This window comes from Mytilus galloprovincialis, chromosome 4 (genome assembly GCF_965363235.1).
Source record: "Mytilus galloprovincialis chromosome 4, xbMytGall1.hap1.1, whole genome shotgun sequence".
In the NCBI taxonomy this organism is placed as follows: domain Eukaryota; kingdom Metazoa; phylum Mollusca; class Bivalvia; order Mytilida; family Mytilidae; genus Mytilus; species Mytilus galloprovincialis.
In genome coordinates this window covers 53,221,514-53,249,329 of record NC_134841.1, presented here as the reverse complement: position 1 = coordinate 53,249,329, position 27,816 = coordinate 53,221,514, and the positions used below count along the sequence as shown (strand labels likewise).

Below are 27,816 nucleotides of genomic sequence, written 5' to 3'. Positions count from 1 at the left end.
TTTATAGCATCTGTGCTCATCCTCAACCTTTATACATGTTATGTATTATCATCAAATACAACTTACATTTCAATATTAAGAATGAACACAAATGTGGCCACTATCATTTAAGACAGAAACCGTCTAAAATTCAACTAAAATGCTAAAATTGTGAAAATTTCAGTAATTTAACATGACTCAATGATGCTAGTACACAAGAAATGTGCATTGAATTGTCAAAAATAGCCCATATTTATGTAGCAGAAGCATTCTACTTTCCAATAAATAACTAACAGGTTTCATTTTAATAATGTTGTAAAACTGCTATAATTTTGGACCTACTCCTTAAAGTTTTTGAGTTTTTGACTTTTTTCTTATACTACTACTGTATATGCAATAGGTCAACTATATTTGGTCACTTTGGTGTATGGAAATATTTTATGATGAACATGTCAGTATCATAGGTTTTATTTGACCTTGACCTCATTTTCATGGCTCATTGCTCAGTGTTAGGTTTTTGTGGTTTGGTCTGTTTTTCTTAGACTTCAAGCAATAGGTCTGATATATTTGTTGCAAGGAAGAAATGTAAGCTGTACATGTCTGCCTGGCATGGTTAATCTGACCTTGACCACATTTTCATGGTTCATTGGTCAATTTTCATTTTCTTGGTTAAGCCTGTTTTTTAGAAACTATAGGTTGCAATTCTGTAAATATAGACAATGCAATTTGCCATAGGAACTTGGACCTTTGCAGCTAAAACTGTAACACTTTTACTAGGAAGTTTCTTGAAAAATAACATCACAGAAAGGAAAGTGTATATGCACTTCTACAGACATGTGACAGAGTTGTCAAGCCACAACAGTTTGGGTCTCATAACTGGGGATTTTTTATCAATTTTTTTTGGCGTACCCAATGTTTTTTGTGTGTTGAAACTGCATATCTTCCTTTTTTTGTAAAAAGAACTGATTCCATACCTTCAGACATCTGTATAGCCATTTTTACTTGATAATAATAGAAGATAAGGGGATTTCAAATTTTTATTCATCATATATATTTTAAGATATGTAATAACAAGTTACAATAACAGAACAATATAAAATTTCAAACAATAGTCCCTATGTTGAATGTTTCTTATAATGTTTATACTAAAGCACTAAATCAACAAGTTATTTTACACAACAGTTAAAGCACACTTGTTTAAATGTCACAAGAGAACATGATTTTAAATAAACATATAAAGCACAGTTTTTACAAGAGCAAGAGCTTTAATCATTGTTAAACATTAATTAGTTCAACCACAATTTAAGAAAGTGACTGTTTGTATAAGGTACAAGCTGCTTTGCGGCTTTGACTAGTTCTAGTAGTACTATTTTATCAAGGTCAAAATATAGCGGTGTGTGGCATATTTTCAACATTAATACGTCCTGAACATCTAAAATTTTAAACTGACACTAAAATTCTATCTTTACCTTCATTTTTGGACCTTATTCAGTGAAATATTTTTGATGAACAATATGAAAAGAAATTAAATTCCAAAAAAAAATATATACTTACTTAAAGATCTTAATCTTTTAGTGTTTTTTTTTTTTCGTTTTCAAAAGAGAACTTACTCGTACTGCCGAGCCGGCTTCAGCTGGTTGAAATGGGCAACCAAAGTTTGAAATTTTGCCATTCACAGTTTCCATAGATCTGTTTTATTGAATTTTAAAAATTTTGTCTTTTCATTTTTTAATCTTGATTATTAGTATTTAATTAAGAAACAAAAAAAAACTTGAATCTTTGCGGAATATAAATTTGAAACAGGAAAAACAAAGGTCATATACACAATAATGTATCGTGTGTTTTCTTAAAATATTGTCGAGAGCTTTGGTTACGAATACACTCACGATAAAATCTGAAGAGTTCCTAGTAAGGTCATTTGACCTTCGCCCATTGGCGTTTGTTGGCAATTGATATATCTTAAAAAACAGAATTTAAACAATTTTTCAAGATACTTTAGATGTCATAGTTTCCAAAGGTAACATATAATCACATATATTTAATTCTTCCAGTATTTTACAAATACAAATCGCCATTAGTAAATAAAATAGAAACTAAGACGCCAGAATAAAACTTTCTACGACTATAAATAATATGCAGTAAATAATTGGAAGAAACATGACTTTAGAAACATTTGAAACATGACTTTGGAAACATTTGTCCACTTAAATATCTAACTCTGATGGAGGTTCATGGTTTTCTGCATTGTGGAGAGTTGTCATGGTAGCAATGTAGTAAAAATGATCATCACAATTTTCAAAAATAGGGCCATCACTCTCGGTGAATAAATACTGAAAGACATTGGTGTATCACAGGATAATTGAAAGACTGGTTTATTAAAGCTTCTGTTTGCCTGTCTTGGTAGCTGCACAGGTGACACTAAAGTTTTGCCATGTACCTGATACTGAGTTTTTGGATATGTATCACTTGGTGTTGCATCACTATTAGTTGATGAGTTATCTCCCTTTCTGTTATTTTGTTTATTTTCCATGATGCTCAATTGAGGATAATTTGTTGCATAAAAGCTTGTATCCAGGTCCAGTCTATTATCTACAAATATACATGTATAGACGTAGGTACATATTGTATGCTGTAACAAGAAAAGACTGAAAGACTATAGCACATGATATAAACTATTTTTTTGGAAAAGGGAATTCTAGCAATCATATCTGCTTAAGAAAAGTTTACAATAACGAAAATATATTCAGTCTATAGATTATTCACTAAATATTTAAAAAAAAAAAAAGGTTGTTTACATCAAGGTTTTCATGTTTCCTGAAATTAATATCTTATAATTACAGTAAATACAAACTTTTATGACTATATGGAATGTCATAAAATAAGCTGATTCTTATCTCAACTTAAAGCAAGAGCTTGATATTTTGTAGAGATATCTGTCTATTCTTGAAACAATAGGTTTCATAGAAGCATACACATTTTTCCCTGTTTTTACATTTAAAAGTAGATCATTTTAACTTATCATAGTTTATACATTGTTTTCCACAGAAACAATATGATATTTATCGCTGATTGAGAATAGTTTGTTTAATGTCAAGTTGCAAATATTTCAATCATATTCAAAACAGTGTTTTTTTGGTTTTTTTTTTTAAAACAGTAGGTTTTCCCAGGGGTGTTGACTAGGACAAAGAGCAAACATTTTGAGACTCACTCTATAGTAGGTATGTAGATGGGATTCTGATTGAAAAGATGTCATATGCAGGGGGTGATTGTAGGTCATCAATTTGTAGCAAGCATTTTTTTAAGATGAAAAGAACCATACGCTATACCTTGATCATGTTTATCATAAATTTCTGCATCTACTATCAGGTTACTTTCCACAAATCTCCTACCCATTAATGCTGCTATTTCTTTAGTTATAAGAATATAATCTGTAGGCAAACCTGGAACTAAAATAGATAATAAAAAAAAAACATTAGTTTCTGTCCATCATTCTTTTAAATTATTCCTAGACTTCTAAAAGTTGAGAGAGACTTACAATTGTATGAAACTTTGAAGTTTATTAACCATACCCCATTTTAAAAGATTATAAGTGTCTCTATAGAAAAGTTACAAAATAAGATCCATATTTGACATCGTAGAAAATACGACAAATAATATCTAAGGATTTTTTGTACTTTCGACCTTTTTCATCCTTTATCATTATCTTCGGGAGTTTCGTTTAAACTTTCAATCTGGTAGAAAATGTGCTTTTCTATGCTCACTCACAATCAATGGTAAACATAAAATTTCAATCAGTCTACCTTGTTTTTAAATTGTTTTGTTTTTTCAAAATAAGGAAGCATTGTTGATCTCAGTAAACTTGAAGGCTGTAACAGTGGTCTTTAATTGTTTACATCCACTTCATTTGAACTCTGATTGATAGCTGTCTCTTTGGCAATCATACCTTCAACATGGATGATTGATACAGTACAATTGCCATTGATTGTATTCCACATACAATTTACATGTATTTTCTTCTAAGTATATAATACTGTATATAAATTTTTTTCACTTTACTCCTGGCATCTAAAGAAACGCCAAAATTTGACTCCACATATATTTCCTTGCATATCCTATCATTTATGGCTGTTTGAAAGATTTTTAATCTGATGTACAGTAGTTGTTGTTTGTTTATGTAATTTATACGTGTTTCTCGGTTTTTTATATAGATTAGACCGTTGGTTTTCCCGTTTGAATGGTTTTACACTAGTAATTTTGGGGCCCTTTATAGCTTGTTGTTCGGTGTGAGCCAAGGCTCTGTGTTGAAGGCCGTACATTGACCTATAATGGTTTACTTTTATAAATTGTTATTTGGATGGAGAGTTGTCTCATTGGCACTCACACCACATCTTCCTATATCTTTTTAATTATTATGTCTTTTGTGTTGATTGCAGAGATCACAAGAGTATGTATACTTCATAAAAACATGTTTTCATAATGTCAACACAGCAATCATTGACTGGTTAAAAATGTTTTTTAATGGCGTTCCATTGATTATTGTCATCACCCTAACGTTTTGCATGTAATTTAAAAAAAAAAAGAAGACATTTACACATATATTAGTATACCTTGTGTCTGTAATGTTCAAAACCTTCAACTTTATTATACTCCAATGTGAAAATTTTAATGTCCTTGAAAGTGTTTTTTTTCATTTGTGGCACTCATTTATTTGATATTGATTAACTGTTAGTTAAAGTCATATGAAACGAGTGACTGGTGAAAAATAATGTTTCTCTAATTTTTGAGCTATTTTCACGTTTCCTGACCGGTGTGAGAAAAATATTTCTCCTCACTAGTGAAAAATCTGTTCTCGGCAAATGATTAGTCGAAATTTGATTATGACGTCTAAATGTTTTGTTTTCTTCAGAATTCTTCTATTGTGACGTCATGAAAAAAGGCGACCATGCCTGGTGACGTCGCATATAAAGAACACAAGTTTCTGAAAATCTTTGAAAAAGAAGGATAAAAATCATTAGAGAAACAGATTCCGACACTATAACTCATGTATTACGATATTTCTCCACTCTCGACAGTTAAATTTTAGTTATTTAAAGAGCTCGGCAAGCCTCGCGCTTTAAATAATAAAATTTAACTGTCTCGAGTGGAGAAATATCGTAATACACTTGTTGAAGTGTAGGAATCTATATTTATCCAATTCTTGAACCAATGCATTTATATATCATAAATTTAGTATTCTGTGCATGATTTTATAATTTTTTAAGGATCCATATAAAATATAATCGTCAATAAAAATTTCTCACGATCTGTTATGATTTGAAAATATGGCAGCTAATTAATTGTCGTGTTTTGAGGCTGAGGTGTACAGATTGTCACCTTATAGTAAACAATCAAAAAAGAAGCATGGATATTGAGTGCAGGTTATTCAGTGTACACCACATTTTTGAAGTTATTTCTTCATAGACAGAAAAAATATGATAGTTATATATTCCTTAAATTAAAAATGTATTCATAATTTTTTTTTATTTGAAGTTTCATTTGATTTAAAGTAAGTTTATGTTGATTACAACTTTAACAATTCAATACAGTTATTTTATCTCATGTATTTTCCCATTCAGTGAAATTTGTATGCAGTGAAAATTTAACCTGCCATCAAATTGTGAAAAAAAGCCAACACATGAAAAATCTTATATACGGTAATAATTTATATACCACAACCAACAAAATATAGATGAGTGAGAAAATCTGAGACCACTGCTTGACTTACCTAATTGTGAACTCGGTGGTTTAATCAAGTTATGGTTCTCCATTATCCACTTGACAAACTCTGATCCGCTGAAACCTGAAAAACAGTACGATTTAACAACACTAATAAAAACATAACTTCGCTTCAGAAGTGTTTGCTTTGCTCTGGGAAACCTGAAAATCATTTAAAAATAAAATATGAGATGCATAATTTCAAAGGAACAGAGGTTTTTGTGTTTATATTCAATCGACATAGGAACAAACAAATCTTTTGAGTTACGTTAATTTCAGAAACTATTGCAGGCTTTTTATTATTGCATATTATGGTTAAGACTGGTTAAGTATCGCAATAATAAGATCTCATTGGTTGATGTGCCTTGACAGTACCATTTTCTAGCTATGTTAGGAAAACACTTAATGATATTGAAATGTTACTTATAAATCATTCATAAGGTCTTTGCTTACATGAAAGTACAGCCAAATTAAGCAAAAAGTTCCTATAACTCCTTTAACTAGAGGCTCTAAAGAGCCTGTGTCGCTCACCTTGGTCTATGTGAATATTAAACAAAGGAAGCATTTTTTTTAACTAGATACCCCAATTATGGCTAAGTTTGGTTAAATTTGGCCCAGTAGTTTCAGAGGAGAAGATTTTTCTAAAAGATTACAAAGATTTACAAAAAATGGTTAAAAATTGACTATAAAGGGCAATAACTCCTAAAGTGGTCAACTGACCATTTTGATCATGTTGACTTATTTGTAGATCTTACTTTGCTGAACATTATTGCTGTTTACAGTTTATTTCTATCTATAATAATATTCAAGATAATAACCAAAAACAGCAAAATTTCCCTAAAATTACCATTTCAGGGGCAGCAACCCAACAACGGGTTGTTTTATTCATCTGAAAATTTCAGGGCAGATAGATCTTGACCTGATGAACAATTTAACCCCTGTCAGATTTGCTCTAAATGCTTTGATTTTTGAGTTATAAGCCAAAAACTGCATTTTACCCCTATGTTCTATTTTTAGCCATGGCGGCCATCTTGGTTGGTTGGCCGGGTCACGCCACACATTTTTTAAACTAGATACCCCAATGATCATTGTGGCCAAGTTTGGATTAATTTGTCCCAGTAGTTTCAGGGGAGAAGATTTTTGTAAAAGATAACTAAGATTTACGAAAAATTGGTTAACTAGAGGCTCTCAAGAGCCTGTGTCGCTCACCTTGGTCTATGTGCATATTAAACCACACAGATAAATTCATGACAAAATTGTGTTTTGGTGATTATGATGTGTTTGTAGATCTTACTATACTGGACATTATTCTTGCTACAATTATCTCTATCTATAATGAACTTGGCCCAGTAATAACAGTGGAAAATATATTCTAAAAATTTACAAAAATTTACAAAAAATTCATGAAAAATTGTTAAAAAATGACTCTAAAGGGCAATAACTCCTTAAGGGGTAAACTGACAATTTTGGTCATGTTGACTTATTTTTAGATCTTACTTTGCTGAACATTAAATTACTAATTCTAGAGCAGCAACCCAAAACAGGTTGTCTATTTTGTCTGAAAATTTCAGGGCAGATAGATGTTGACCTGATAAATAATTTATCCCCTGTCAGATTTGCTCTAAATGCTTTGGTTTCAGAGAAATAAAATCTACATTTCGCCCATATGTACTATTTTTAGCCATGGCGGCCATCTTGGTTGGTTGGCCGGGTCACGCCACACATTTTTTGAACTATATACCCAAATGATGATTGTGGCCAAGTTTGATTTAATTTGGCCCAGTAGTTTCAGAGGAGAAGATTTTTTAAAAGAATACTAAAATTTTAGAAAAATGGTTAAAAATTGACTATAAAGGGCAATAACTCCTTAATGGGTCAACTGACAATTTTGGTCATGTTAACTTATTTGTAGATCTTACTTTGCTGAACATTATTGCTCTTTACAGTTTATCTCTATCTATAATTATATTCAAGATAATAAGCAAAAACTGCAAAATTTCCTTAAAATTACTAATTCAGGGGCAGCAATCCAACAACCGGTTGTCCGATTTGTCGGAAAATTTCAGGGCAGATAGATCTTGACCTAATAGATTATTTAACCTCATGTCAGATTTGCTCTAAATGCTTTGGTTTTAGAGTTATAAGCCAAAATCTACATTTTACCCCTATGTTCTATTTTTAGCCATGGCGGCCATCTTGGTTGGTTGGGAGGGTCACGCCACACATTTTTTAAACTAGATACCCAATGATGGTTGTGGCAAAGTTTGGATTAATTTGGCCCAGTAGTTTCAGAGGAGAAGATTTTTGTAAAAGATTACTAAGATTTACGAAAAATGGTTAAAAATTGACTATAAAGAGCAATAACTCCAAAAGGGGTCAACTTATTTGTAAATCTTACTTTGATGAACATTATTGCTATTTACAGTTTATCTTTATCTATAATGATATTCAAGATAATAACCAAAAACAGTAAAATTTCCTTAAAATTACCAATTTAGGGGCAGCAACACAACAACGGGTTGTCCCATTCATCTGAAAATTTCAGGGCAGATAGATCTTGACCTGATTAACAATTTAACCCCCATGTCAGATTTGCTCTAAATGCTTTGGTTTTTGAGTTATAAGCCAAAAACTGCATTTTACCCCTATGTTCTATTTTTAGCCATGGTGGTCATCTTGGTTGGTTGGCCGGGTCACCGGACAAATTTTTTAAACTAGATACCCCAATAATGATTGTGGCCAAGTTTGGTTTAATTTGGCCCAGTAGTTTCAGAGGAGAAGATTTTTGTAAAAGTTAACAGACGATGCTGGACAACGACGACGACGCACGCAAAGTGAGGATAAAATCATTAATGACTAGAACACACCCGCGAAATCGCGGGAATTAGAGCTGGGTTAAAAGTAATGTAAACTGTTGTAGGGAGATTTTTTTGTAAAAGATTTTGAGTCTGGAGAATTTCAGTAAAAGATTGCATGTCTGGAGAATTTTGGAAAAAGTTATCAAAATTCATAGGTACTTGAAAACAGTTTCAGCCCTCTCTCTTGTTTCCAACATTCGTTATTATTTTTTTTTTTCTGTTAAATTCTATCATTTTCACTTTTCTGTACACTTTTAACATACGTATACTATAAATAAAGTAATTTGCTATTAACTATCAATTTTAAATTTCTTCTCGACTCCTAAGCGATCACTGCTATATTATATAGAGAGTTTCCATCGAAGCGATAATTATTGTCCTGTCCCTGAGTACTCTTATGAAATTTTTGCTCAAGTTTAAAACCGGAAGTCATGTTTGACTAAAAAGGGAAATTGCAGGCATTTTAAGCTACTGGTTGAAAGTATGTTAACTATTTTAGGTTGATTTTTTGTAAAAGATTTTGTCTGGAGAATTTAAGAAATGATATCAAAAGTCATATAGGTACATGGAGACAGGACAATATTTTTATGCTCTCTCTCTTTTTTTCAAAGTCTGTGATTATTTTATTTTCTGTTATAGTCCATTATTTTCACGTCTCTGTATACTAAGAACATACCTATCTATATCATAAATATTAAAGTGTATTCAATTTTCTATAAACTATTAATTCTAAGTTTCTTCTCCATAGCGATCACTGCTATATTATATAGAAAGTCCCTTTATATTATAGTAGTATACTAATCATAGTATACATGAAGATAATGGCGAAATAATTGTCCTGTATCCGTCCGAGTACTTATGAAAATTATGTGTAAGTGAAACCGAGGTTTAATAGTAGTGGTTCTTACGATCTAAATACCACGATATCATGCTCTGATTGACTTATTTATCTATTGATCTATCATACAATTGGTTCTCAGTGTTAAAACCGGTAGTCATGTCTGTCTTAAAAGTCAATCAGATGTTGGAAACAATACACCTTATCGCTATTAGTCTGCCATTGCTGAATATCACACAGGTTTCCGTAAAAATTTTGACGTCATAAAACAAAATATCGGACGCCACAATGGAAAAGTGATTGTTGTATGCGTCAAAAGTTCAAGCGGCTGGGTCAGCCGGGATAAGCGATAATATGTATGTATCCGGACGCCTTTATTTTCATTTTTCTCCCAAAATAACCCAAACTGAATACTCATAAGAATGGATGACAAATGCGACTATGCATGGTACCTATAGGACATAGAGTATGATGATTAATTTATTGTGGGAGGAAGAGAAGCATCACACAAAATGAGATCTTCTCGTTTGATAGTATAGCTACCCTGATTTTTCTATTCCATGATTCAGAAATTCAAGGTGAGATAATCAGCCAAATAGATAAACTTAAAGCTACAGAAAGAAGTTGTGATGACCTGATGGTTCCCTTCCCTGATTTTCAAAATTCAAGGGGAGATAATCAGCCAAATAGATAAAATTAAAGCTACAGAAAGAAGTTGTGATGACCTGATGGTTCCCTTCCCTGATTTTCAAAATTCAAGGGGAGATAATCAGCCAAATAGATAAAATTAAAGCTACAGAAAGAAGTTGTGATGACCTGATGGTTCCCTTCCCCCATTTTCTAAATTCAAGGGGAGATAATCAGCCAAATAGATAAACTTACAGCTTCAGGTAAGAGTAGCGATACCCTAATGGTTCTCTTCTGTTCTGTCATAAACTTCATTAGATGCTGGAAAAACAAATATCTGAACACTTTTAATTGGATTTAAATTAATATAACAAGATGACAAATTAGTTATCACATTCTTATTCATATTTCGCCTTCGGTCTCAAGTAATGAATTAGCTTAACTTCTCTATGAGGGGTGAAGCTTACATGTAATATCTCTGTTTAAAGAAACAAGCTATAACCATCAGACCATAGCTGGCCAGTGACCTTGACCCTAGTATATAAGCATCTATTCCATAATAACTTGTCATAATTTAAAGCAAGTTTGTGTCGACCAAATATAAAACCCATTGGAAAAGGGTGGGTCTGACTGATAATCCCTAGGGTGGGAATTAATTACTTTCGAGCCTCAGGCTCATATTCTAAGAATGACCTTCATCCTGCACATCCAAGATATGCTTGGATGAAGGAACATTTTCAATAAAAGTAAATTTTCAATTTTCACTCTGATCAAATGCAATTAAAATTTGACAGTTAGCAAAAATATCTTAAACATACATTTTTATAATTCAATAGATATTTATTAGGGTAAAAAATTTATTTTGGCATTAAAATTATAGATAATTTTGTAGGGAACATGTGTAAGGTACAAAGTTTCAAGTTGATTGGACATCAACTTCATCAAAAACTACCTTGACTAAAAACATTCAACATGAAGCAAGACAGACGGACAAACAAACAAACAAACGAACAAATGAACAAACAAACAGACCAACTGATCGTGAAACATAATGCCCCTAGGTTGAGCATAAAAACTAAAAACAAAATCCTCATTTTCATGTATCCAACAATGATCAAAACCATTCCTTTACATTCAATAGTTAACAAATTCTGTTTACCTTAAATAATGGGATACTGCATTAGAATGTTTAGTCTATGTTTTCCCATATTCTTCAATTTTTTTTCTTCATAAAATGCAAATGAAAAATAAAAAAAGATACCCTTTTACCATTTTCATTGGTTTTAACATACCGTAAAGGCTTGTATCAAGAGCTGAGCATATTCTACAGAACCATCATCTCCTTTAAGTACCTCAAACACTTGTTTCTCAAAATTCTAGAATAAAAAAGACAATATATGACTAACAAAAAGACCTTTTTTTATTAGTTAGTGGCTTTGAACTAGCTGTCAGATAACTGCAAGTACTATCAGATCTGTTCCTAGTTTCTTTTTGTTGTTGGGATGTACAAGTACCCGGCCACATCCACTTGAATTTTTGTCCATCTGATGAGTTAAGCCTTTTTCAACAGATTTTTATAATTCGTTCTTATGTTGTACTGTTATACCAATGTCCCAGGTTAGGGGGAGGTTGGGATCCCACTAACATGTTTAACCCCCGCCGCATTATGTATGTATGTGCCTGTCCCAAGTCAGGAGCCAGTAATTAAGTGGTTGTCATTTGTTAATGTGTTACATTTTTGTTTTTTGTTCATTTTTTGTACATAAATAAGGCCATTAGTTTTCTCGTTTGAATTGTTTTACATTGTCATTTCAGGGCCTTTTATAGCTAACTATGCGGTATGGGCTTTGCTTATTGTTGAAGGCCGTATGAGGACCTATAGTTGTTAATTTCTGTGTCATTTTGGTCTCTTGTGGACAGTTGTCTCATTGTCCATCATACCATATCTTCTTTTTTTATATTATATCAGTAGATAAAAGAAAGAACCCAAGTTTTTATTGATTATTTATAACAGAAAAAGTGTCATACTTAAATTGGGTTTTTAATAAGGAAAACTTTTGAACAATTTATCTAAACAAGACCTTTGGTTTTCCCTGTTTGAATGGTTTTACACCAATAATTTTGGGTCCCTTTATAGCTTGTTGTTCATTGTGAACCAAAGCTCTGTGTTGAAGGCCGTACATTGACCTATTATGGTTTACTTTTATAAATTGTTATTTGGATGGAGAGTTGTCTCATAAGCACTCACACCACATCTTCCTATATCTAAGAATTCATAATCTAAAATTGACAAAGTTTCAAGAAAACTCATAATGATTAGGAACTATTATGTTTTGACAAGGTGTTGCTAAGCAATCGGATAAAATCAAGCTTAATGTGAGCTTAAAATGGTACACTACCCTTTGCAAGGTCCATGAGTTTGCTTATGGAAACCCCCAAAATAATTTGGATAAAAAAAAAGAAAGAAAAATAGCAATGCAATGCAAAATGTTTATGGTGAACATTCTGAGAAATTTTCAATGTAGGGGAAGTTGCTGATATTCAAAAGTTGAACAGACAAGTGAATAGACAGACGAAGAAAATAACTCACAGATGGACTCCCCATTACTAAATACTGCCTGATTTTTGTACATTGTATAGAAAAAAAATCTTATCTTTCCCATTTCTAAAGACAAACCAAGAGAAAATGATTTAATACTTTCTTATTCATTTCAACATTGTCCTCCTTTTGAGAAAGGCTAATACATAAAAGAATAGCAAATAGAAAAGGTGGTTGTGTCAAAGAGACAACTACCCAACAAAAGAGCAGAAACAGCCAGATCTGTGCTTTAGCTGGTGCTTAAACAATAATGTTTATTATTATGCCATTGAGTGAACTAAATGTCTGTGATTTTTTATGTTTGACTTACCCAGACTATAAAAATCCAGAGAAATTCCATGAGTAACAGCTTCTGTATAACCACTCTTGTAATGAGTTAATGTAAGACTGTAGGAACTGTGTTAATGGTAATAGACATACTTCTACAGGTACCAATAGTCTCTTCAGGGATAGTAATACAGTCACTGCATCATTCACTAATAAATTGATCTATAATAAACAAATAATACCAGGATAATTTGTCGACTTTCCAAGAAATGATATAGTTTTTATTCTTAGAGGATTTGATTAAATATAAAAAAAAATATGGTATGATTGCCTATGAAACAACTCACCACCAGATACCAGCCTTTTGAATTAAGGAACAAATTAATTCTATAATGACCTTGCTTTTGTCTGTCAATGATATGTTTACAATGTTTAAACCTTTCTAAGATAATTACCCTGTTTGCCAAAATGCGACACAATACACTAACAACATGTGATATATGACAGAAATATGATGGATTCTGGGACGTCTGCTCCTTCCAATCATCACTATCTGGATAAATATGGGAAAGTAGAAAAAATTTCATAATGCATTAAATAACTTAAGATATACATGTAGTTGTAAATCTTAATCTGCTGAGATTTCAATGAATAGTTTTGTGATCTATCTCCAGTCTCAATTAGATTTTCAAAAAGTCTTTAATTAAGTTTTCCTAACAAGTAATTTTTCTCCTGGAAAATTAATATTTCCCCTTATTGGATAACGCAGTGAAAAATTGATCCATATTTTTGAATTGAAATCTCCCCATATTCTATAAAGTAATAGTCCTTCATTATAAAACCTTATCCTTCAGATTGTTTCCAACACGAAGATTGGAACATACATGTAAACAATGGAAAAATTGAAGTATTAGCTATTGATAGTTATCAAAATAAGTTTAAACAGTTATCTTACATGTAAGACCTGCTGTGAAACAGGGTTATACAAAGGCTGCAGTGTTCTCCCCAGGATTTTTCTAAGGTGCAAAATTCAAGGGTGCGTAACTCTTTTTTATAGTGAACTTTTGTGATCTGAATCAATCAGTCATAAATCATGACATGCAATATGAGTTATAATGCTTTGTGTTGTGTGTTTAATAATGCAAAGTATTAATGAATTACAAGAATATATATGAAACAAATTGATTTAAACACAAAAGTTATTTATATTCAGTCCATTAAAGATGTCAAAATAAAAATATTCATCTCTGTACTCTCTACTCCTTCTAGGGATATTGTTTCAAGATAATGTTATTTTGTTGGACAGTCTGTTCCTCAACTTTGTCTTTATCCTCTTTCATTTGTCTTTAGGGGTTGAAAAACCCCTCTCACAATAACTTTTGCTTAAACCCCCTTTAACATTTCTTAGCCATGAAAACTCAGTCAGCCACTTGTCACTGAAACCAGAAACATGGTGCTTGCTTTTATCACTCGCTAAACTTTAGCTCGGTTGGGATTAGGGGAAGCAATAATATCTGCGTATACTGACAGCTGAGTGTAGACGGATCAGAGGTGTAGTTCCCTTTTCATTAGAAGTCATTGGTCTGAAAAAATACTTCTACTTTCATCATCTACCTTTTGCTTAAAATTCACCCCTTTGTTATTTGCAGAGAGCATGTTCATTCAGAATTAATAAAATTGTATAATATGGTTAAAATATTTGGTATACAACTTTTTAAAACAAAAATATTTTAATGAAAAGCTGACCATTTTCCGTAGTTTGACATTTATTTACGCTTCCGTGTGCATTATTGTTAAAACCTATCTTTGGCAGGTAGATATAAACGAAACTTCGTTAAAGTTAAGACCATTCAAAGTATTTACTGGTGACATTATACAGAAGCTGCGGCGATTCCATACCCGTGTTGGTTGTCACATATTTCCCGCACGGATTCACGATCGATGTTCAAAGATCATTTTATTTCTAAAAATATGACAGTTTGAGACGAATTTACCTTGCAAGCAACATTTTTCACTTTCAATTAGAATAAATCACTCCTTGTTATCGTAAATCAAAGTTTATTTTAATTTTTTTTAACTACAAATACTCTCATTCATAATTTTCATCGTAAATATCTTTAGCAATGTGTAATCAAATTTATCACGTGTATTGAACACGTTCATTGGTCGTGTTTAAATAGATTCTTCTTCTCGACCAATGAAAAAAATTCGTTATTTAAACGGTCAAGTAATCACATACACAATGTGTAGATACAATGTATTTTGCGATCTATTTCTTCAATTTCTGCACTAAAGTTTTTAAATTTTTATATTTTCTTCTAAAAATATCTATCTTCTTGATGATCATTTACGTTATTACATGATAACAGAGTCCGATAAGGCTGAGATTAGCGTGGCTCAGGTAAAACTAATTATCAGATATTGCATAACACTGACCGACCTCTCAGCGATGATCAGCAACCTGACAATTTTAACCAACATTTATTATGGAAATGTGAAAATATTCACGCTGCGGGATCAAGTATTGAGGGACAGCGGCAAATTAAGATGCTGCTGGATTTACGAAAATATTATGAAGGTGCTGCGGCACCGCAGGGTCATATCAGCCTGGGGAGAACACTGACCTGGCTAAAATTACAATATACCTGTGCTTTTCTGTTGCTGTGAAACAGGGTTATAGAAAGCCTTAAATTACAATATACCTGTGCTTTTCTGTTGCTGTGAAACAGGGTTATACAAAACAGGGTTATAGAAAGCCTTAAATTACAATATACCTGTGCTTTTCTGTTGCTGTGAAATAGGGTTATACAAAGCCTTAAATTACAATATACCTGTGCTTTTCTGTTGCTGTGAAACAGGGTTATACAAAACAGGGTTATAGAAAGCCTTAAGGTGGCTCGGGACTATTCGACTGCGCATAATTTCACGCATGAATTACAAAAGTATTTGTCGTAAATTCGATATATTTTTTTTAAATATTTTGATTGATTAGAAATGTTAAATCATTGTAGTTATGTGACTTATAGAATATTTTTGTTATTATCCGTATTTGTTAAAGGGTCAAAATGCCATTTCACCCATTTTCACCATTTTCCCGCCAAAATTTGGGTTTTTAAGGCAAAATATTTTTTTTTCCTTATCGGTGACCTATGTTTTTTATTGGCTCATTCTTTGAAGCTATATTCCAGCTTTTCATATAACAGTTTTGGACAAATTGTCATAGAACGTTTTTTTGATATTCCGATAAAAATATGTCAACACCTGTATTTTCCCTATCATTTCATTGAAAATGGTCCCATTTACATACCTGTTTAAAAGTAAAATTTTGATCTTAAATGGTCCGTGACCCCCTATTTTTTTTCGACCAATTTGATTCATTTTCTTTAAAGAATAAAATAACCAAAAATACCGCACTTCTGATAGAAACTTCGAATAGGCCCGAGCCACCTTAAATTACAATATACCTGTGCTTTTCTGTTGCTGTGAAATAGGGTTATACAAAGCCTTAAATTACAATATACCTGTGCTTTTCTGTTGCTGTGAAACAGGGTTATAGAAAGCCTTAAATTACAATATACCTGTGCTTTTCTGTTGCTGTGAAACAGGGTTATACAAAGCCTTAAATTACAATATATCTGTGCTTTTCTGTTGCTGTGATCTATGTGTGACTTCTGTTGACACTTTATAAATGTTTCCTAATCTTTTATAACAGACATCTATACATTCCAACAGCATGAACACATTATTAATCCTAGAACACATCTACAAAGTAAACATACAATAAAAAAAAATACAAATATTCCTGTATTCAATTGGTCCTAAAACGCTTAAGTTCTGAATTACAGAAATCCAAGCAAAAAATAGTTTTCATTTTTAAACTTGTAAGTGAATAGAGTAAAAAATTAATGTTAAGCAATATATTGTATCATATTCAATTCCACTATATTTTCTTTTGTTTTATTTACTCTTTAGATCTATTCAGAAACTTATTTCAGAAATAAAGAATTTTACTCTATAGCAATAATTTGGAGCTTGTTATTTAGGTTGTCCAGCAGTTCTGCTTGGCAGCCATAAAGTTTAAAGAAAAGTCAACAATTAGCAGTTTTCACACATAAATCAGCAGAACACTTTAGTCATTTTGAAAAATTGTTTTCAGCACAGACAAAATCACTGATTAATTTTGAGTACAACTATTATTGGTATGCTCCTATTTAGCAATTAGTTTATCTTCTTATTATCTTTTTTTCACAAATACCCATAAATATATCAAAAAAGTGTTTTTCAAAATTTTTATTTGTTATCTAATTCAAATCTTAAAATTCAATAAATGTCTTACATCCTTAGTAACAGGTTCATACTGATCACTCAACAACTCTGCTTTACTTTAGATAATATATGGAAGCAATCTTTCTGGCCAGACAGATTATGACGACATCCCCAGATAATGTCTTTTGATTTCATCGTTTGCAAGTCATCCATTAACTAAAATTATAAAACATATACATTCATTGGCAGATCCAGGGGTGGGGTTCCTGAGAGTTGGAACACCCCCTTTTTTTGGCCGATCAATGCATTTGAATGGGGACATATAGTTGGACCCCCCCCCCCCCCCCTCTTTTTAAAAGGGCTGGATCCGCTCCTGTACATTTGTGTACAGAAACTAACTCTGAACCTCGTTTTTAATCAAACCATAATCCATTCTAATGCAACAACATTGTAACATTCATTTTGATTGGATAACTTCAATAACTTTCATGGTGTTTTTGGCCCTTTGAAAAAGTACGCACAACCGCAGACGACGTATGACAGATTTTAAATGTATGATTTAACATTGTTTCTGTCAATTTCATCAGAATTGAGATAACAATATTGTATTTTAAGCTCTGACTGCATTTGATGGTCGCAAATACCAGTTTACTGGCTTCACTAAAGCATCACCATTAAACTCAATTTGAAACCATCAAATCACTAATTGATGCTGTTTGAGCTTAAACATACAATACAGTTAACTCCTAATTGATGATACTGTAGATTCATTATTATTCCTGGATCGTGGAATACTAATTTTCAGAGATTTCCTGGATATAGTTGAACAATAATTTAAATGTTCAATGAAATAAAAATTTCAATAGGCTTATAAGCAAACTTCTACAAAATCTCTAAATCAGAAAACCAAGAAAATACAGTTTTTCTTCAAATTCAATCCACAAAAATGGTAATTTTTGAAATCTCAAGAAGAGATTTTATATGAATTTATAGGGTTAAATATACTTACCATGAGTTACTATTATAAATATAGAATACGTTCCGCGTTTTAGTATGTTCCCAATCGCAAAAACATCGAGGAGACCGAGATCTTTAAACATCCGGTATGTTATGAAATCTACTCACTCGATTCAAGGTAAGATCAGTTTTATTTGGCGTTTAATTGGAAAACCAATATACACCAAAAAGAAATTTATTTGGGGTGGCGGTGGTTCCTGGTAAGTATATTTAACCCTATAAATTCATATAAAATCTCTTCTTGAGATTTCAAAAATTACCATTTTATATGAATTTGGTTAAATATACTTACCATGAGTTACTATTATAAATATAGAATACTCACTGATTAACAAGCAGTTCTTTGCAGGTGGAGGATAAATTTCTTGGATATGAATAAAAACATTCCTCAGAAAACACCAAAAAACAGTTTCTTTTTAAAATACTGTCATACATTAAAAACTTCCACCAAAAAACAAACAACTATTTACAGGATACTACTAGTCATCATCCTGAAAAAATTATATAATAAACATTATGTGAAACTTTGTATACATGCTCTATATACATTTGTCCCTAAATAAAATTGTATCAATAACATATCAATTTTATAAATAAAAATTATGTGAAACTATTTTCGTCTTTATATACAATAATTTCTTTAAAAACAATTCTATTGTAATACTTTGTCAGAATCTATATCTCGTAAATAGAATCTTACAAAAGTTGATTCAGATGACCAATCTGCCGCATCTAAAATCGATTTTGTAGAAGCTCCCTTATATAGAGCCCAACTCGGAGCAATTGCTCTTGTGGAATGACCTTTAACTTTTAATTTGTCATTTGAGTAAGCAGACCTGATTGTTTGGACAATCCAACTAGAAATTGTCACTGCTGTTACTGGTTTATGAGGTTCTTTCATTGCTAAAAATAATTTGACTTTGTCAGTTGCATCTAACTTCTGTCTTATTTCCTTGGTTTTATCCAAATAAATAGTAATTGACCTTTTTTGGATCTAAAAACTCTCTTTCTTTGAAATGAGGTACATTAATTTTGGCCCCAAAATGACTTTGTCTATCTTGTTTTGACAGACCATGTCTAATGAAAGTTATACCTTTGTCCTGAACCCTCATAGACTCTTTATCAATTCTAAGACTTTGTAGGTCACTGCATCTTCTAAAAGTTGTTATAGCAATAAGAAACACTGTTTTAAATGTAACAAACTTTAAAGATGCATCAGATAAAGGTTCGAAAGGTTCATTCTCTAAGGCGTTAAGAACCATCTCCAGGCCATTCATTAGGAGGCGGTACCCGGTACTTTTATCCTCCTATGCTATTGACAAGTACCGCCTAAATGTAGGAATTTTTATATAAGATATTCATGGAATAAATTGAAAAGTACCACCTAGAAACGTGGAAAGTACCAGTCAACATGAAAGATAATGAAACCCCTGCATCTCTAAATCCCATTCAGGCAATAAATTAACCTTGGGAGGTCTAGAATGAAAAACTCCTTTTATCAGCCTTGAAATATAAGGATGTTGACCAATCTGATAATTATCAATTGGTGGTAACACTGCTGATAACATAGAGCGATACCCAGATATTGTTCTGTATTGTAGACCTAATTCAAACAGATAAGCCAGAAAATCAGCAACCTGATTTAAAGTAGCTGTATAGGGATCAATTTGTTTCCCACTACACCAGCTATTGTACTTTTCGAATTTTGTAATATAGTCTTTTCGAGTACCCTTTCGCCAAGATGCATTGAGCAAGTTTCTAGCCGATTCAGAAAATCCTTCTGCTTTGAAGTTTCTGTCGAGAGGAGCCATGCAGCTAAATTCAACATTTGAGGATTTGGATGGCAAATTCGGGTTTTGGGTTGTGTCAATAACTTTTCCCACTGTGGAAGTCTGATAGGAGGAGCTATCAATAACTGTATAATTTCCGGATACCAGTGTCTCCGTGGCCACTGAGGTGCTATTAAGATAATCTGACAGTAGAACTGCCTCATATATCTTAATATCTTCGGAATCAGACAAATTGGAGGAAACACATAAGCAAACATGTTCTCCCATGGAATTGTTAATGCATCCAAAGCTAGTGCATTGGGATGAGGAATCCAAGTACAGAAAACCTCTGTTTGTCTGTTCTCCCAGGACGCAAATAGATCTATCATTGGGGAACCCCAAAGATGAAATATTTGATTGACAATTGTCTTGTTCAATGTCCATTCTGTTTGGCGTATTTTTACTCGACTTAATTGATCTGCCAACACATTTTTCTTGCCCATTATATGTGCTGCCTTCAAAACTATCTTGTTCTGAATGGCCATCTGCCACAACTCCCAAGTTAAAAGACAAAGACTGGTTGATTTTGTCCCTCCCTGGCGATTTATATATTGGACAACACTTGTATTGTCGCTTCTGATGAGAACACACTTGTTCGTTAACAGACTTATGAAATGTTTCATTGTCAAGTAAACTGCTTTCATTTCTAAGCAATTTATATGCCACTCTTTCTGTTGTGGACTCCATTCCCCTTGGAATATTTGATTCCCAACATAACCCCCAAAACCGCTTTTGGAAGCATCTGTTGTGACTGTTACAATGGATATTGGAGATACTAAAGATCGGCCTTTCAGCGTGTTCACTGAATTTGTCCACCATAATAGATGAAATTTTAGATGTTGAGTAAATGGAATTTCCAATGTCATATCTTTGCAAATTGGATTCCAAAAACTTAAAAGATGTAATTGTATTGGTCTCATGTGTAGACGTGCATTTGGAATCAACTCTATACATGATGCCATCACACCCAGAATGCGAAGAAAATCGAAAGCTATTGTCTTCCCATTCTGCATGTTCTGAATTAACATTTGTAACTTTTGAATTCTCTCTAATGTAGGAACTACTATTCCCTTTTGTAGATGAAAAACTCCCCCTAGGTAAGTCACTGATTGACTTGGAATTAAACTTGATTTCTCTCTGTTTATTATGAAACCTAGTGAAACTATCAGATTGAGACATTTCTCTCGATCTTTTAATAATTGAATTTTGTCCTGATTGATAATCATCCAATCGTCTAAATATACCACCATTCTCACATTCTGAGCTCTGAGGTATGCTGCCACCACTGATACAATTTTTGTGAAAATTCGTGGTGCACAGGTTGGACCAAAACACATTGCTTTCCATTGATAACATTGGTTTTGAACACAGAACCTCATGTACTGTCTGTGACCTTGAAAAATTGGGACGTGAAAATATGCATCCGATAGATCGAGAGATATTGCCCAATCGTTCGGTTTCACTAAATTTATTACTTTTGGCATAGTGTCCATTTTGAAATTAATTTTCTTGAGATAACTGTTTAGAGGTTTTAAATTTGTCACCATTCTTAATTTCCCGTTTTTCTTTGGGACTAGAAATAAGGTGCTGTAAAAACCTTTTACATAATGTGGAAAATGAACCTTTTCTATTACGTCTTTTTCCAATAAAGCATTTATTTCTTGCATAAAAATACCTAAATGGTCTTTTTGTACAAAAGTCTGTTTTATCCCTGTCCAAAGAGGTTTTTGAATGAATTCTAGTTTGTATCCCTCTTTTACAATTGAGAGAACCCACTGATCTGATGTTATTTTCTCCCAATTTTGAAGAAATTTTTGTAATCGACCTCCTACAGGTATCTCTGGACACATTAAAAAACTTACTTCTGAGTCAGCTATCTCTTCCCTTGGGGTTCCGAAAAGAACCCCATGAGGACTGTGTAGCACTCTTGCCAGACTTGAAGCCAGACTTGAAGCCGGTCTTGAAGCCGGTCTTGTTTGCATCTTGCCCACTCTGTCTAGGTGCTGCTGCTGACTTCTCTTTCTGAAAATTCTGTGCAGGTTTCCTATAGTTTGGAAATGTACTAGTTGCATTAGAATTTGATTTCACATTAAAATTATTTTTCTTAATGTTTTGCCCACCTGATGAACTAGATCTGGAAACCTTATTGTTTCCCTTCTCACGAGCATTGTTTTCAAGTTTTCTCTTTCTGTTGAACTCTGGTAACAGATCAGAAAGTTGCTCTTTTTGCTCTTTGCGTTTTTCTAACGCGATTTCTAGACCTTTACCAAATACCCCATCATTTGTTAGTGGCAAATATTGGCATTTATTGCTCATATCTTTCAAGCCTGTTAACCCTGAATCTTGAGCTGAAGCTTGCCTACGGACCAAATGTAAAAAGGCACCTGTACGGCCTGCTTGGTCAAGTGTTTTAGTTGACATGGCAAAAACATCTTTTACAGTTTGACAAACTTCATCTTTCTCGAAGTCATCACTCTCAAGAGTTTGTACAAGTGAACCTAAAGCTTGCTGCATGTATAGAACAGAAATAATGTTCATTCTTGCACTGAGTTGCCCTTGAAAACCCAATTTCTCTATCTGTCTTAGAGGTTGTGTATGCAGTTGCCTGTGATTGTCCCAAGATTTAACTGCTTTTTCACCATGTGTCTGTCTTAACATGGGTTCAAGTAAGTCATCTAACTTTGGAACTTGCAAAAACTCAACTGAACTATCATGAATAGGGAAAACACTCTTGTATTCCTCTTTATAAGTAGAAATTCTTTCTGGGTTTTTTGAACGCCAAGAACTTTCTAAAATGTCTACCTGTGTCTGGTCTAATACTAAACCAAGACTAGATTTTTCTTTAGCAATATCTTCCTTAAATATTTTCGATAAAAAGTTAACATTCTTATTGACTGCCTGCCCTTGTTCAGACTCAATATTGTCATTCAATGAAAAACCTTCATTTGAGTTTACTACATGTTTTATAAATCGTTCACATTTACGATTATTTACAATGTCATTTTGAAGAATACAATCATCATCGGGTTGTCTAACTGGACTACCTCCAGACCCACTATCATATTCTGATCTCATATCTAAATCATGCCTTTCAGTTTGTTGTACATGTATGGATATTTCTGATCTATTATCAAAATCTTGGTTTCTAGAAACTCTTGGCGACCCCAGATTTTGGTCCAAGTTTGGTTCTAGTGAAATAAATGGTCTATTCTCCCCAGATGGAAGATTACCAATATTTCGTTCTAGTGAATTTAATGGTCTATTCTCCCCAGGCGGAAGATTACCAATATTCACACAATCAGATCTGAGCAATTGTTCCCTATTCTGATTGTTTGTTGCTAACAAACCAAAAAGTTTGTCCAATTTGCAATTAAAGTTCTCCTCCATACTTTGGAGTTTCTTGTCATATTCGGACTGCAATTTTTCCGATTTTGACACTCTTTTCTTTTTACCTGTTGTTTTCACGGACTCTTTTCTTGTCCTTACCGACATTGGTGAAACAGGCTCCATAGTAATACTATCCTGCGTGTCTTCGTACAATGAAGACCCGTCCATATCGTTGAAAAACGATGTAATTATAAACTTTGAAGAGTTATACTAATATATATTAAATTACGATGAGAACATCCGTTCAATTGAACGCAAAAAATAAAACTGATCTTACCTTGAATCGAGTGAGTAGATTTCATAACATACCGGATGTTTAAAGATCTCGGTCTCCTCGATGTTTTTGCGATTGGGAACATACTAAAACGCGGAACGTATTCTATATTTATAATAGTAACTCATGGTAAGTATATTTAACCAAATTCATATAAAATCGGTTCACATGAAAATAAATGAACCCACAGTACCTGCTGAAAAGTTCAATTCTTCAGCCATTTAAGCTCTTTATCGCATAGAAATAACAAGACATGCAAGATTTGCAATGTACTTTTTGTTCCTGAATGCTATCATCAAAAGAAATCTAAAGGAAATATCTGATTTGAATAGGATAAAAAATAAACAAGAATGCACACTACGCATCCCCCACTCATAATTTAAAGTTTGGTATGGGCAAACAGACAAACAAGATGGATGCCATATAGTCCCACTTTTGGTATATAAAAAATATTATTAAATCACTGGATCCGGCTATATTGACCATCACTGAATTGAGACAATTTATTAGAACTATAAATGACAAACTGGATTCTCTCTGATTTTAACCTGTCGGCTGTACTGCTTCTTATAAGGTTGTAATATAACTCATGTGTGTGCTTCCTCAAACTAGAGGCTCTCAAGAGCCTGTGTCACTCACCTTGGTCAATGCGCATATTTAAAAACAATGGACAGAGATAAATTCATGACAAAATTGTGTTTTGGTGGTCGTGATGTGTTTGTAGATCTTACTTTACTGAACATTCTTGTTGCTACAATTATCTCTATCTATAATGAACTTGGCCTAGTAATTACAGTGGAAAATATTTTCTAAAAATTTATGAAAATTGTTAAAAAAAAGATACTATAAAGGGCAATAACTCCTTCAGGGGTAAACTGGCCATTTTGGTCATGTTGACTTATTTGTAGATATTACTTCGCTGAACATTATTGCTGTTTACTCATTCTGGGGCAGCCAACAACAGGTTGTCTGTTTTGTCTGAAAATTTCAGGGCAGATAGATCTTGACCTGATAAACAATTTAACCCCTGTCAGATTTACTCTAAATTCTTTGGTTTCAGATATATAAGCCAAAATCTACATTTCGCCCCCATGTTCTATTTTTAGCCATGGAGGCCATCTTGGTTGGTTGGCAGGGTCACGCCACACATTTTTAAAACTAGATACCCAAATGATGATTGTGGCCAAGTTTGGTTAAATTTGGCCAAGTAGTTTCAAAGGAGAAGATTTTTTTAAAAGAATACTAAAACTTCAGAAAAATGGTTAAAAATTGACTATATAGGGCAATGACTCTTTAATGGGTCAACTGACAATTTTGGTCATGTGACTTATTTGTAGATCTTACTTTGTTGAACATTATTGCTGTTTACAGTGTATCTCCATCTATAATAATATTCAAGATAATAACCAAAAACTGCAAAATTTCCTTAAAATTACTAATTCAGGGGCAGCAACCCAACAACGGGTTGTCCGATTTGTCTGAAAATTTCAGGGCAGATAGATGTTGACCTAATGGACAATTTAACCCATGTCAGATTTGCTCTAAATGCTTTGGTTTCAGAGTTATAGGCCAAAATCTATATTTTACCCCTATGTTCTATTTTTAGTCATGGTAGCCATCTTGGTTGGTTGGCAGGGTCATCGCTCACAATTTTTAAACTAAATACCCCAATGATGAATGTGGCCAAGTTTGGTTAAATTTGGTTCAGTAGTTTCAGAGGAGAAGATTTTTGTAAAAGTTTACGGAAGACGGACGATGGACGCCAAGTGATGAGAAAAGCTCACATGACCTAGATGGTCATGTGAGCTAAAAATGTACAACCAATTGTAATGTAAAGGTGTTATACCACCAATTACTCCCTCAAATTTAGAACATATGTGAAAGTAGGCCTACTCGGACAAAAAATAGAGCATTTGATGTCATTGTTCACCTAAACTAACCAACAAATTTGCAGAAATGAAACTTTTGTTGAAAGTGAAATATATTTAGACCATTTCGAGCCAAAGGAGTAGGTCCGGTAAGGATGGATTTTGGCCTCAAATTTCATGTTCATCTGACGAAAGATTTTGACCACTTTTTAAACACTTAAGTGTCTATTTTATTTGAATCAATTAGTTTATGTGAAAGATTTCAACTGATTTAGTCAAAAAAAACGCACGGATTCAAGTTGAAATATGAAAAATCTACCAAATCTGCCGAAAAATGTCATTTTTCAGGTGGTTTTTGTCAAAAATGAAAGTGGACCCATCTGTTCATCCTCAACCTTTATATATGTTATGTATTATCATAAAATACAACTTACATTTCAATATTAATGATGAACACGAATGCGGCCACTTTCGTTTAACACGAAACCCGTCTAAAATTTAACTAAAATGCTAGAATTGTGAAGATTTCAGTAATTTAGCATGACTTAATGGTGCTAGTACCCGATATATGGGCATTGTATTGTCAAAATCAGCCCAAATTTATGTAGCAGAAGCATTCTACTGTCCAATGAATAACTAAAAGTTTACATTTTAATAATTTTGTAAAACTGCTATATTTTGGGGCCAAAAAGGGGTCTTACTGGACCTACTCCTTTTACCTGTCTAGGAGTTTGCATTTAAAATTGAGGATTAATGCGCTCCATGGTATACTAATTTAAGATTTCCAGAAAACCAGGGGTTATTTTTAGTGGTACCTTCTTTACGGGAGCTCTCTTCTTTCTTATATGATTTTGAATGTATGTTGAAACTTGGCATGCAGAAAGGTGACACCTGTACAATTCAGGATATACCTAGTTTCTATGGAGTTAAACTTAAGGTAAAATATTTAGAAAGCTGTGAAAATTGCAAAATTTGGTTGAACAGATAGGGACTTTTAATTGGTGGTGTAACACCTTTAAGCGAAATGCAGTGAAACATCAAATTCAGAAAACAATTGATTTTTTTTTTGTCTTAACTGATAATTTGAAATAATAGAAGCCACATTTCAATCTTTTTGGGGGCAAAATGTCACATATTGCAAATTTAGAGTCTAAAACTTGAGTTTGTGCTATTTTTAGCTTTTCTCACTCTGACAATATGCTTTAATATAAAAAAAAAACATGACCTAAGTGAACTAAATGTCACAGCCTCTGCTTCCTCTATCAAATAACCTTCAGTGTCCTCTGTTCCGCCAAGTGATCTTGTCTCTGGGTTATATCTATGATTGAAAGAGCTGGTTGTCTTTATTGATTCAGAAGTTTTTGGTTTGAAAGCTGAGGTTTGTACTTTGATTGGGATACGTAGACACCAGGAGGGCTCCACTGAAGTAAAACATATAAAACAGGTAACATAGAACACCTATATATGAGGAAAAAGTAATTTGTGACTATTAAACCATATATTACTTTTATCTAAAATTGTAGCTCATAAAAATTATATTTTTTTTTAAATTGTGTCTTTCTAAAAGAAAAAGCAAATAAAAAAACAATTTTCTGACAAATTCCAAATTGATTTAGTGTTTGGAGCACAAATTTTGTACTCTGGTACTGGTACTGAGAGTAATGCCAGGAGCCATGCTCTACATATACCTTAAGGCTAAATACTGGGAGATTTAAATAGAATTAGCGAATTAGAAATGTGAAATATCATATCATTACACTATATGTATTTAGAAAGGTTGATGCTTGTAAGACAACTGCATGTGTTTATACCGTAATATAGAAGTTTATATCTTGACATCAGTTATTCTCAAAATAACATTTAATTTAATATCCCATACTTCATTTTTTTTCATAAATCATGATGTAGTATTCATTTAATTTTATTTTTGGGGTATAAGTAATCCAAACTTAATTAATTTGCTTCGTTTGCAAAGATTTGCATAAAAATGTATTAATAAAAATGATATTAGAATTCAAATGTACTGGTAGCGCATAATCTCTTTGTAAAATAGTGGAAAAGCTATAATAATTTTAAGTATACCTACAATATTACTGTAAACTGGTGTTGAATAAGATGATACTAATCTGCTGAATGCACTGTTGTCAGATGGATGGTGTTATTGATTTCAAATACATTGTTCTATCTCAGGGACTGGATACAGAACTTAATGATATTTGGTATGTTGATCCAATATCATCAAAGCACTGGGTA

The 27,816-nt window shown here is 32.8% G+C and overlaps 2 protein-coding genes across 7 annotated transcripts; both read right to left on the bottom strand.

Annotated features, from left to right (window-relative positions):
* Positions 1–1,002: 1,002 nt before the first annotated feature.
* LOC143072422 (uncharacterized) lies at positions 1,003–15,158 on the bottom strand. Of its 6 annotated transcripts, none has more exons than XR_012977170.1 (7): positions 13,378–15,158; positions 12,966–13,144; positions 11,349–11,432; positions 10,312–10,377; positions 5,744–5,895; positions 3,306–3,419; positions 1,003–2,568 (listed from the first exon to the last, which is right to left on the bottom strand). XR_012977170.1 is itself a non-coding variant. In XM_076247342.1 (7 exons), exons 5-7 carry the CDS (start codon positions 5,784–5,786, stop codon positions 2,237–2,239), a joined length of 489 nt encoding a protein of 162 aa, XP_076103457.1. In that variant the 5' UTR covers positions 5,787–5,818; positions 10,312–10,377; positions 11,349–11,432; positions 12,966–13,144; positions 13,378–13,681; the 3' UTR covers positions 1,003–2,236. The 6 variants fall into 6 exon arrangements, 4 of the variants coding, with proteins under 4 accessions (XP_076103457.1, XP_076103456.1, XP_076103455.1 ...); XR_012977171.1 differs by having other exon boundaries at positions 5,744–5,818; XM_076247342.1 differs by having other exon boundaries at positions 5,744–5,818; positions 13,378–13,681.
* Positions 15,159–18,034: 2,876 nt separating this feature from the next.
* On the bottom strand, positions 18,035–23,975 carry LOC143072419 (uncharacterized). The gene is made up of 2 exons (XM_076247333.1): positions 21,897–23,975; positions 18,035–18,696 (listed from the first exon to the last, which is right to left on the bottom strand). Exon 1 carries the CDS (start codon positions 23,587–23,589, stop codon positions 21,904–21,906), a length of 1,686 nt encoding a protein of 561 aa, XP_076103448.1. The 5' UTR covers positions 23,590–23,975; the 3' UTR covers positions 18,035–18,696; positions 21,897–21,903.
* Positions 23,976–27,816: the final 3,841 nt, after the last annotated feature.